At 37.2% G+C, this 12,227-nt stretch overlaps 1 protein-coding gene across 8 annotated transcripts in view; it reads left to right on the top strand.

Moving 5' to 3' along the window:
* LOC124164372 (basement membrane-specific heparan sulfate proteoglycan core protein-like) overlaps positions 1 to 12,227 on the top strand; it is a 1,400,348-nt gene that overhangs the window by 1,332,247 nt on the left and 55,874 nt on the right. For all 8 annotated transcript variants that reach the window (XM_046541669.1, XM_046541671.1, XM_046541670.1 and 5 more), the window contains 4 exons: positions 1,778 to 1,946; positions 7,241 to 7,338; positions 7,932 to 8,125; positions 8,255 to 8,477. In XM_046541669.1, the coding sequence (XP_046397625.1) occupies positions 1,778 to 1,946; positions 7,241 to 7,338; positions 7,932 to 8,125; positions 8,255 to 8,477 (684 nt within the window). The remainder of the gene's footprint in view (positions 1 to 1,777; positions 1,947 to 7,240; positions 7,339 to 7,931; positions 8,126 to 8,254; positions 8,478 to 12,227) is intronic.

Here is a 12,227-nt window from a genome sequence, read left to right on the forward strand (position 1 = left end):
AGCAGTATTTTAGGTTGATAAATTATCAAGCTTTTCCCTACATTTTTGCTTCTTTTACATGCTTGACTTGTTATAAATATTTATTTATTTCTCTAAATATTGTTAATCTGCATTGTAATGGGCTCATTCAATATTGATGAGAAACTGCTAGATTCTTTCAAAATTAATTACATGCACCTTTTAGAAATTGGTGGCAGAGGTGTTTGGTAGTGGAGTAATGTGCATGCATGTTTATTTTTTCTACCCAATGGTCAATGAATCAACTACTTTCCTTATCCATGGCTGTCTTTCAAATTTTGGTTGTGGTATTGCTAGTAGTAATTTTAACCTTTAATTGAAGCAAGATAATTCAATTGTTTAATATAATATATCTATAATAATATCTAGGTAAGGCATGTCCTCTAGTTTGGTTTATTATCATTATTCACTTTATAATCTCAGAGAGCCATCTGTAATCCATTTTCTCACATTGTCCCCAGATCAAGAATTAAAATTTATTTCTTCAAGTTAAAAATGTGCATCTTTATGTCATATCTATTTGCACTAATCTACGATCCACTTGATTGCATGGCAACTGCCATATTTTTGAACTATACAATGGGAGTGTAATTTGTTTGCAACTTGTTTTGAAAAATTTTCATTTTGAATAATAGGTAATGACTGTTATAAGTAATGAAATTTGTAAATGAAAAATAAGGGATTCTGTGAGTGGAAGTTGATGATGCAGAGCGTCTATAAATGGCTGAAAATGATGGAATTTAGCTTGATAGTAGGTATTTCCCGTTGTTTGTTTGGTTTTGTATCAGGCATATCTATAGAAAGTGAGCCAAGGTCCTTCCTTCCTCGCAAAACATCTACCAATTTCTCTGTGCAAGATATGAATATGTGCTGCTTCAGATAGTTGCTTTGAAGTCAGTGGTAATATTGGATTACTTGTTATATTTCATCATTGATCTAATTGACCCTGTATCACTGTAATGCCAAGGTAACCCCTGTAAAACTTAAAGTCTTAATTACCTCTGCATATTAAGTTATTTCTTTCTTTAAATTTTGCTGTGATCTACCTTGATTCAATCCTGTAAGAAATTTGCAAAGAAGATTTCAATGCATTCACTAAATATTGTTCATAACCTTGTTTTCATAAAATATATTTAATATCGGTTCTTAAATATTGTGTTGTGAGGAATACAATCGTCCTTTCATGGGTGCAATGGGAGACATTAATTGTCATATTTTTTCCAGGTATTATCATTTTAAATGCAATTGGTTCATTTGAAATATCTTTCAACGGCTGTTTACAAATAAATAGTATTTGCCTTTGCATGGATCATAATCTGGCAAATATTTCTCCTAGCTTTGTTTTATGTTGCTTATTCTGGAAGATTCTTAGTTTGATGAAAGCTAGCTTGCTCCTCCTCTTCAGGCCTGGCTGTTATTTACTTCATAAGGGTGCCAATCTCATTTCAAGGCACAATTAATGATCCATGACTCAGCTCATGAGCAAGTTGTAAATTGTTATGGAAAAATATTCTCCATTTTATTTCCTAGTTTTATTATTGGCTAGAAATTTGAGAAACATTACATGCAAAAATATTGGAATGATCATTTATTCTGTAATAAAAGGAAAGCATTGATCGTATTTGTTCATTGATTCCAGTTTTGTCCATTGAAAATTGCTAGTGGCTCGTGTTGACATTCTTTCAGCATGAATATTATTTTTACGTGATTCCTTCAACTCACGAATGAACATTTTTTTTGCTCCTATTAATCTGACCAGGACTGAATGACATAGCCCTACACATTGATACTAGTCAAGAAATTATTCGCATTGGAGACACTGTCGACATTCGCTGTGATGTCTCCGGGGATCCAAATGCCGTTGTGTCGTGGTCCAAGGCAGGAGAAGAATTTGCCTCAAACATCCAAACTCGGGCCAATCTTTTGAGGTTTGTGCACGCTCCCACTATTTTATTGGTGAATGAATTCTATCTTTGTGTCTTTGGAGAATTTTAATTTCAGCTCCTTGTTAATTCAAGTTCGCTTTGCTTGGTCCTTCTGTTACCAAACTGCATACGTACATACATGTAAAGTCCCCTTGATCAAGCCACAGTCCATACAAGTGGGACCCTTCTTGTGCAGTAGATGGCCAGTAGTGCTCCAAGTAGTGAGGGTGTATGACATCAGCAATATGCTTTGATTTAATATGTTAATCGATCAATAATGTTTGAAAACAGGAATCAAAATTTGATTAGAAAATGTAAAAAGCAACGTATTTGGGGAGTTACTTGATGCAGATGTTTTACATTTTGAAATGTGCAGCCTCAAGTATCAACACTGTGGCTATAGAAAGAAGTATTGGTGATCTACGCAAGGCATTCAAAATTAAAAGAGCAAAACTAATTGTAACTTGTAACAAAAAACCATAGGCACCAAAAATCTTACTTACAAGGGGGGACCACAAAACTTGCTCAGCCTTTTTCAATGCCGTACCCCACGGACGGATCCGTCTGCTTAGAAGTGTGATATCATGGAACTGTACGTGGCTTGTGAAAAGTACCGCATGAAAATCAATTAATTACAGCCAAACTAAGGCCCATTCAACGAAACCACTATTAGTTCAGGGATGTGTTCACCATTCCGAAGGCCATGAAAAATACGGCATTGGAAAAGGCGGTGCAAGTTTCGTGGTCTCCCCTTGTTACATTGGTAAATTAGATTTTTGTAGATAAGTTTTATCATCTGGAAATGTGTCACATAGCAATGCTATTACTTCACAAGTATTCGTGTGGTCCGTAATTGACTCCCCATGAGCTGTACATATTTAGCCAAAAATACTGAGGACCGGATAGCACCCTGGAATTCTAAGTGGTTCCCCTAGAAATCTCTGGGAATTTTTCATTTGCTATGCAGTGGACACCTGTTGTAGAAAGCTATACATATTAAAACACTGGAAATATTCCTCTGCCACTCAGTCTCATCTCCTGACCTGAGAGTGACTTGATGAATTATTTAACAGTGTAAAATTTCCATTATTTAAATTACCATTTTTTCCTTGTTTGAATGGGAAATAATGCCACATTTTTTCTTAAGCTTCCTCTCCAATCGGGAGGTGTGCAGAATGTCAGCCTTGTTGCATCTATCTTTCATGTTACGTAATAATGTCTATTGGTGATGATTCTGTTTCCGAATGCTACTCTTGTGTGATGATACAAAGCTGAAATGAGATGGGGAAATTTTAAATGTATTTCAGTGCAATAAGTCTCTCATGTTACCATTTTTATCAGAGAAAATTTTAATTCCCTACAAGCCTTGTCATCATCTACAGATTTTATAGATTGGATTTCTTTCTGAATTGATCATTCTCTTCTTTCTAAATTTTTCTCTCCATCTTTGACAAGAGTCTTCAAAATTATCAATTTTTGCACTCCAAGTGAATTTTTGGATGTGTACCCTGGCGAAAAATCAGTGTAACAAATATGTGTATAAGTATGGTGCATCATGTAAAAGTACACATTTACTACACTTTTCTACTCACTAAGTTACTCAAATCGTTCAGTTGTTTCACCCTGTACATTATTGATACCACAGCCATACTCAATTTGTTGCATCAGATATTACACAGATTATACCACTAAGTTATCAGTCTGTTGAGATACCAGAAGTGTACACAATGTGTACCCAGCAATTACCATTTTTGGGTACACAAATGTCATCACAATTTTACCACTGTGTCGCGATACCAAGAATTAACCCTCATACTACATAAATATCACCCTTGAAGTGTATACATTGTGCATCTTTTTAACCTCTCCTTACACTTTTTCTGTGGTTACTCCATATTAACTTCATTTCTAACAGATCGCCATCAATGACAGAGATTAGGAATTCTTGGTGAAGTTTTTCTAGCAGTGTGAACTGTCACTATGGCGAGTGCCAGCACTAAAAGGGCCTTGCTGGAATGAATATTTTTACATGGTAATTATTGGGTCAATTGACGGTGCATCTGCTCTCTCTTGTAATGGTGGGGGCCTTGCATAGCCCTTACTTGCTTTAACGCGGTTCCACTGTACATACAGTGGAACCGCTCGTGATGGCTACTCCCATTTAGCGACCACCCCTCTTCAAGACCAGTATTTTACAGGACAAATTGTTGTACCCATATTAAATGCACCCCATTCAAAGACCTTTCCCTGTACTTTGTCATTTTGAAAAGCTGCAAGTCACAAGGGGAGCAAAAAAATCAAAATTTTACTTTTACCTATTCACGGTTGTCTACGTACAACATATGCAAGACAATTTTTCATCAAAACTGAATATGAAAGGAAAATTAACTCGGGAGATAAGAGACTAAGGAAGGGAGTTCACACATGCATTTTAAATTTTGCATTTCAATTTTACAAATATGTTTAGTGCTTATGCCTACCTATAAAATGTCATTTAAAATTCATTTCTAATTTGACATAATTTCAGGCATTGTAGTAGAAAATACAGTAAAACTTCGATTTTACGCACTTTAATTTTACATCAAGTCTCGTTTTTACGCAGCGACTCTCAAGTCCGGCTGGAAAGCATAGGGAATTGCAATGGTGAAACTTCGATTTTACATCTTTTATTGATTTTACGCAGTTTTTCGATTTTTCGCAGCCCAACCCTAGCCCCAAAGAGGCTGCTAATCTTGATTTTACGCAGTTGTCTTTCGAATTCTTTTGAAAATCCTGACTGGAGCTATATGAAGTTAGGTTACTTATTCGTCTCAATGAGTTGTAAAAAGGAATACAGGAACTGTTGAAATGGCGTCGCGCTGTTAAGCGCGAAACTAAAAACATCGCGAATCTAATTAATGCTTCCCCCTGCGCCCCCTCAGCAATATTTCAGACTGCTTTACGCACGCGAATATCGCTCTTGGTTGAAATTTGCCGTAGAAGGATATCAAAACCTAAAACATACGGCAATCGCCGTGTATGCATAACTACTTTTGATTAATACAGATGATCGCCGGAGATATTAACATTATCACCTTTCGTTTATTATTCGACTTATTGGCCGAAGCTGTTTATAACATATTTATTGTAATTACAGTAGATGGTCGTTAATCTGGAATTATGAACTACGGAACGCCTATCCCCAACTGAAGGTTTTCTAGCGAAATATAATCGCGAAATTAGTCGTTAAAAATCCTCCCGTGAATTTTGGCTATCAAGGTGAACCAAAAAAGACAGTCGTACTTCTAGTATGGAGGTAAGTCGATGGTGATTCAACACGATGGTAAAAGCATACGTTGTCTCATTCCGCGGGCTAACCCCACATCTGCGGGACGAATGGAGGCGAGGGAAAGTTGCTTGCGCGGCGCGCTTATCAGGACTAACTCAACTTGTATCTCATTGGCAGCGGATTTAAATTAAACATGGTTGGACTTAAATAGCTATTAGCTTAACTCCTCTAGATGGAAAGTGTTTATTTTTAACGGAACGGGAATTAATGCCCTCGGAGAATAACTCGCGTCGTCAATCGTCATGTAATCATTGAAATCAAATTCAAGACGTGAATGATAAGGCTGTCCCTTTAAACTCAGGAATGGCTTAGCAGCATTAAATCGAAATAAAAAAGTGTCCGATGTTATTATCAGATATGTGGAAGCAAAATATTACGTGAAGAGGAGTGCTTGTGAGTCGAAGATCCCGGCGCTGAATTCGCTGAAGAATGGTGACAGAGAAGCTATTCCCGGTAGAGTCAATCTACTAATGCTAAAATTTCATGTGGAAATGCTTTTTCAATGCGTGTAGATAATAAAGAGGGAAAATTTTTCTATTGACTATTAGTCATTTTTTATGCATGACGGGCGGCATGACGGCAGTGGTGCGGTTATTTAATCAACACCAAAAAAATCAGAATTTCCGAATATCCCGGGTCCTGTGTGCTCTGTTTTATCTATGGTATGCTATTTGGAAGAAGGTAACTGACAGCTGAGGTCATTAGTGCCATGAAGTAAGGGGTGGGGAGATAGAAACCCTTTGTTGGCTTTAGCCATGTTGTAATGAGAGGCTCCAAAGGGACCAGGACTTAACGTCACATCTGCTGGACAGAGTGGTGCACTGGAAGTTACAGTCAAGTAAGGATAGGGCCATCTATGACAACTTTCTGCTACTTCCAGGACTTGAACCCAGGCCCAATGGGTGTAAAGCCTTTGTGATGTATTAGCACAATTTTGCTCCCAGTTAATGGGATTAATTTGGATAACTATCCTCGGATATTTCATTTCTTAAATCTCCAATCTTTGTTTGTCTGCAGGTCATTAAACGGATTTCCTGAAAACTGCTTTTAATGAGAATATTTTCGAAAATTAGCTTCTCTGCGAACATTTAGTATCACCATTCTGAAATTTCTCCTGGGTAACAGATGTAATCTTAGTGCCAGAAATGCTAGCAATTCAACCATGTTGTTCAACCATGGGATACATTGTTCAGGAACGCAATGTTGTTTCCCTTAAGGTAATACGTCATCTGTGGTGTTGCTGTGAGTAAATAAGATTGTTAGGCTTCATTTTCTTGCCTCCAAATGAGTAATTGAATCCGGGAAACATATCTGATGCGTTTGAAAAGGATTTCATACTCTTTTACCATGAAACCTCACATGTGAGACTTTTTCTGGTTCCGGTTCTAGTTTAAATCAGAACTATACAAAAGTGTATGACTAATTGTAAGCATTCTAAAAATAATGAGCAAATGTTATCCTGAAAACTATACTCCTCCTCAATACCAACTCTTGATTTTACACACTTTGATTTTACACAGTGCCCATATTTCGGTCCCTCCAACTGTGTAAAATCAAAGTTTTACTGTAGTGAATTAAATAATATTAACTACAAAACTAGTGAGTTGGAAAGCTTATTTAAACTTGAGGTAGCTATGTACTTATAATTATTTGTTAGCTCAGTAGTTTTCGTAATTTGTTCAAATCATTCACCCAGTCCTTGGTGTTCACATATGTTTTTTCACATATGTATTTTATTATTTTTATTTTTTACACCCCTGCTGGTCCTCTCAACTGCTGTCCAATGACCACCCCTCGTGAAAACCATTTTTCTGTGGAAATGTCAGTGGTTGGTTAATACACTTTTTCACTGTATTACAGTCTAAAATTTTTCACTCTAGGAATTTTCAGATAATGTAGTTGATGATTGAAGGAAGTTTACAAGATGGATGTTTTATTGCACATATGTATCATGTATTCTATTTTTCAGGGTCAATAATGTAAACCCAAGGAACGGTGGGGTGTACACTTGCACTGCTAAAACTTCAGCTGGAGTGTACAAAGAAGATTACGTGCTTACCATTCAAGGTGAGAACTTAATGGTTACATAGTTTTATATGTACCATGCTGTTGTTAATTGCTGGAGGCTTTTTTTTATCACTTCATAGCAGCGAGAAGTGGCCGTAAAAATAGTGTTAATTTCTCAAATGCATTTGTAAATGGTTGATTTAGAATTTGTTCCATAAATAATATGTAGATCATAAATATTATACTTTACTAATAAACCTTGGCATAAATCAAAAAAGTAATTCAAATTCAAGTGAAAATTGAAGTATAATTTAATGGGCAAATGATTTTTATGGTGAGCAGTGGTGAATGCAGGCGATGGTAAGGGTTTATTCCCCCACTGTAAACAAAGAAAAATTTTTTTTGTGAATGTGAATTACACAGTGTATTAAAAGTGGGTTCACATTGGTCAGGCAAGTGCTGGAGAATTAAATATTAGGACTTTAAGTCAGGGAAATTAGATCACATGGTCAGTGAAAAATTTAAATTGCATATCCAGGGAGAGGAAAAACAGCTGGGATAATCAGTAAACAGAATAATTAGGTGTCTGATGATTGTTGAGTTGGCTGTAATGTACATTCTCTCCGTACTTTGCATCTGATATTTTCTTTCAGGTACAAATGACCTCTCTCCATCTGAAACTGATGGGCAACGGACCACAACGCCTTATCCATTCCCCATTGAGACTCGATCTGCTCCGTATGGTTCAGCTGTGGTGATGGAGTGTCGCACCGATTTGGACCCACCTGTCACTCACGTTTGGTCCAGACAAGGAGGATTCCTGCCTAAAGATGCAATTGTTGATCGGGTATGATGATGCTTAATGTTGATTAAAGTATCTGCACATGTGTTTTGATTTCATATTGAATTAGTAATGAGATTTGGATACTCACTTGCTCTTCCACATTACTCAATGGTACATTTTTGTTTACTCTAGGACACATTGAAAATTCCAATTGTGCAGCCTAGTGATGCTGGCATCTATGTTTGCACCGCCATGAGCGACTCGGTGAAGATGGAGATTCCAACGGTCCTTGTCATCAAAGATGTGATACCACGCTTTGACCAAAATCCTGTGTCGTTCATGAGTTTGCCTCCCTTACCTGGCGCATATCTTCAATTCTCTATTGAAATATCATTCAAACCTGAGTCACCCGATGGTAAGCAGAAACTATTATCTAATCACGATGTATTTCTGATCCAATTTTTATCCATTGGAAATTTCTTGTGAGCTTTGAAAATTGTTTCACAAATGCGTAGCTTAGTGCTTTGCCGAGTTTATTTTTTTATTTTTTTTTTGCTGATAGGGAAGTGCACTAGTGTTTCAAATGCACCAAACACATTTTTAAAATAAGAGTTCAGAATAATATAATGTCGTAAAACCACAGTTTAAATCCTAATAGTGAATACTTGATTCGAGATGACCGTCTGAAATATGGAAAAATTCAAAGGCCGCGAAAACGGGTGTCCATGTTGAATATTGGCCGTGACGTCACAAGGCAGTAGCAGAAGGCAGCTTCTACACCGTTTAGTTCTACCACTATTATTGCATAGAAAAATTACAGAATTTGAGGGTATCCGTTTTTTGCTGTCATAAAATATCTTCAGATTACATATGTGGCTGCTTCTCTTTTGAGTAAACGACTTCATCATTGCGTAATATATTAATATTCATTTACGTGTCAACTTCAAGTTTGGAAAGAGTAGTACGAATAGCACATTGAATCTTTAATAAATGCATGATGGCATTTATTTTTCGCTGGGTATATTTTGGCAAAATGCCGTTTATCATGCCAAAACTTTTTTTGTAAGAACCGAGTCAAACTAATAAACCTATTTCAGACGTTTGCTGCAAGACTTATTCGTTGCGTATGTATTCACGCCGGCCGGAACGTTCGCCCTTCGCTACTAGAATCATGGGATGTTAGCCTTATTTCCGAGCTGGCTGGTTGTTGCAATGGTTCGCTGTCCAGGATGGGTTCAAGAAAAGATAATCTTGGTTGGGAGAAGGAAAATTCCAACGATTTATAAATGGTATACCAAACTTTGATGTATTTATGGTTACTGAATTTTTGAATAAGGAGGACAGGTTCAACGCTCCAATGCTCGTTCAATGCGAGACGTTAAGGCTAACAAGGGGAGGCCGCGTACCTTGCTGCATCTTTTTCAATTAGGGCGTTAGTTAGGCTGTAATTAATTAATTTTCATGCGTTACTTTTTACAAGTTATATATAAAATTTTAAAATATCCACATTACCGAAATGGATCGGTTGGGGTAGTGGTAGCGTGCACGAGATACAGGAAGGGTGTAACCCGAAGGACCGTGGTTCAAGTCTACGTCATGGCGTTATTTTTTGTTGCCTTCATTGTGATCATACGGCGTCTAGTTTATCATTAATTATCATTGCAGCAATCATTGACATGAGAAAAAATTTTTATCGTCATTATGGCGTTTAGGTATTTTAGCAGTGTCATTACAAACGCCGAGATACGATGACTACAAGGGTTGGTGTGCGCTAAAATGTTATTTTTTTCTTTGCTTATACTGACCAACTTCCACATTAAAAATGAAAACCACTCTTGCAAGAGCACATACCATTAAAGGCTCGCGGCAAGCAACAATATGCGTACAGGCATAATTAATAAGAACACAAAGCGAATATAAAATGCCATATATCTCGAACACTTGTAATTCACATTACTCCAAAGGGAGTTTTTTTACTCAGTACATACCTCAGTACCTTGTACTCAGTACCTACCAGTTTACCTCAGTAGCAGTGCTAAAAGAACCATTCTGAAATATAATTTCAACTAACAAATATGATGAAATAAAAGTTGATAACCCTGGACCGGGCGCGCTGGCGTATAAAATACGTCAATCTTTGAAAACCAAGGATTTCAGCATTGTACGTACATTCTGGGCTATAATGGTCTCGTGTATTCTTACAATGTACTTTGACTGCCTATATTGCGAGTTTTCAAAGTTCGAGGTATTGTAGCTAATTTTTTAGATCAGCAAGATGAACCCGTCACCAGTGGAGTACAAATTACGCCGCGCGACCTGCCGTGTACCTTTATATCTGTATCACCTATAAATGTACTAATTTCACCAAGTAAAGATTAACTTTAACAAAAATCGTTTGTTATCATATATGCACATATCATGGGCAAAGTACGCATTTTGCCCGGTCGTGTAAAAAAACAGTCGCGCCATAATTCTTTAACCAAACTACTTTCAGTTTATAAATTACGTAGGTCTACGCGGAAGATGCTATATTTTGACTCAACACACTTTCTGATGTGACTAAGGTACCTATTAAGTAAATTATTATAATATAAATATCAATTTGATCTTACAATACCTTCAAACTTCAAAACAGAATATCATCGATAGGTAAGAGTCAGGAGCAGCCTTGAACCATTTATTCCGTATAGCTTGTGCTTAAGGCACGGGAATGAATATCTTCTCCAGGCTTTTGTTTCGACGTCGAGATGAAATTTGGAACAAAAAATCATTTATAATTCTATTTTGAATTCATGTTTTCGGTACTAGACGACATTTTTAGGAAGCAAACTCCACCGATTCCCGGAAACTCTCGCCGCGCTAAAGAAGGCGACGGAATACAGCGATACTCCACTGGTGACTACTGCCTTGTGACGTCACATCTCAATCAAGATGGAGGCACTGTGTTTCAGCGCAACATGAAATTTTCCGACTTTCAAAATGTTTTTAAGTGCATACCCCAGATGCAGAAAATAAAAGTGACCATACTAATGTTTCTTTTTTAAGCTAAACTTTCAAATTCAGCAATAAAAAAAAATTAGTGCACTTCCCTATTATGATTGTTTGAAACATTAAGATCCACAAATCCACATATTTTTTTTCTTTTTTATCAACCTCATGCCCATGTTTTGAGTAGCTATTTCTAAATCATTGAAGTTTTCAATTCATTAATCGTAAGACCTGGGAAAAGTTATTGCCTTACCAGGATGGTATCCATTTTCCATGGTCACCCCACACAAGTATTTTGCTTTCAGAATCTGGATACGTTCTAGTGGTGTTTTTGAAAGTGGCAATAATCAAGGAACCCAATTTCAATTTCACTTGATGACAAAGGTCAACGATCTCATATGGCAATAATTCAGGAAATACCTCCAGCGAGGGAGATGTCTAACGAACATCATCACGTTTATGACTTTAGTGCTCTGGGTACTGTAGGAAATATGAAGCTGATTTTTTTTTCACCTATGATAGCCAGACTAGTCCTCTGTTGGAGGTACGATGGTTGCCTCCCTCCAGCCTCTCTGCAAGGCGCCTCATGCTTCCTTCTTCCAGCATTGTTGCTTCAACTTCTGCAAATGATTTGTCTGGAACCAATGGCTATCCGGAATACTGTTCATATAAGGACATATGCATGATTATCCTTGAATTCGTGTACCATTTGTATACCTGTTGCCCACTCATACCCTTAGCTCCGTGGTCTTTGCAGAGTTGGGGATGAATGAAAATCGGGGTAGTGCTTTTGCACACGAAAAACTGATCTCATCTGAGGGTACTTTGCAAGTGGAGGGAGAAGCAAGTGGAAATTCCATTTTTAATGTCTACCGAGCCAACATCAATTGTTGCAATCAATTCGTGTGGATAAGGATTTGAAGAGGGAGGACCAACCTACATGCCAGCGTTGTCAGATTCCGCATAAAAGCCTTCATTGCGACTGCTGCCTCTTAAAAACCTTATTTTATAGCAAATGTACTGTGGCGCATTTGTTGTGCCTAAGGTCATTCAACTATCCCCATGTATATGTTGTGGTTGGTGATAACATATGTGACAGATGGAGTGTAATATCTAGGTATTAGAGATGTGCGAATAGTATCCGCGAGCACTCGAATACCTCGAATACTAGAAAGCA

Source organism: Ischnura elegans, chromosome 8 (assembly GCF_921293095.1).
Source record: "Ischnura elegans chromosome 8, ioIscEleg1.1, whole genome shotgun sequence".
Lineage (NCBI taxonomy): Eukaryota > Metazoa > Arthropoda > Insecta > Odonata > Coenagrionidae > Ischnura > Ischnura elegans.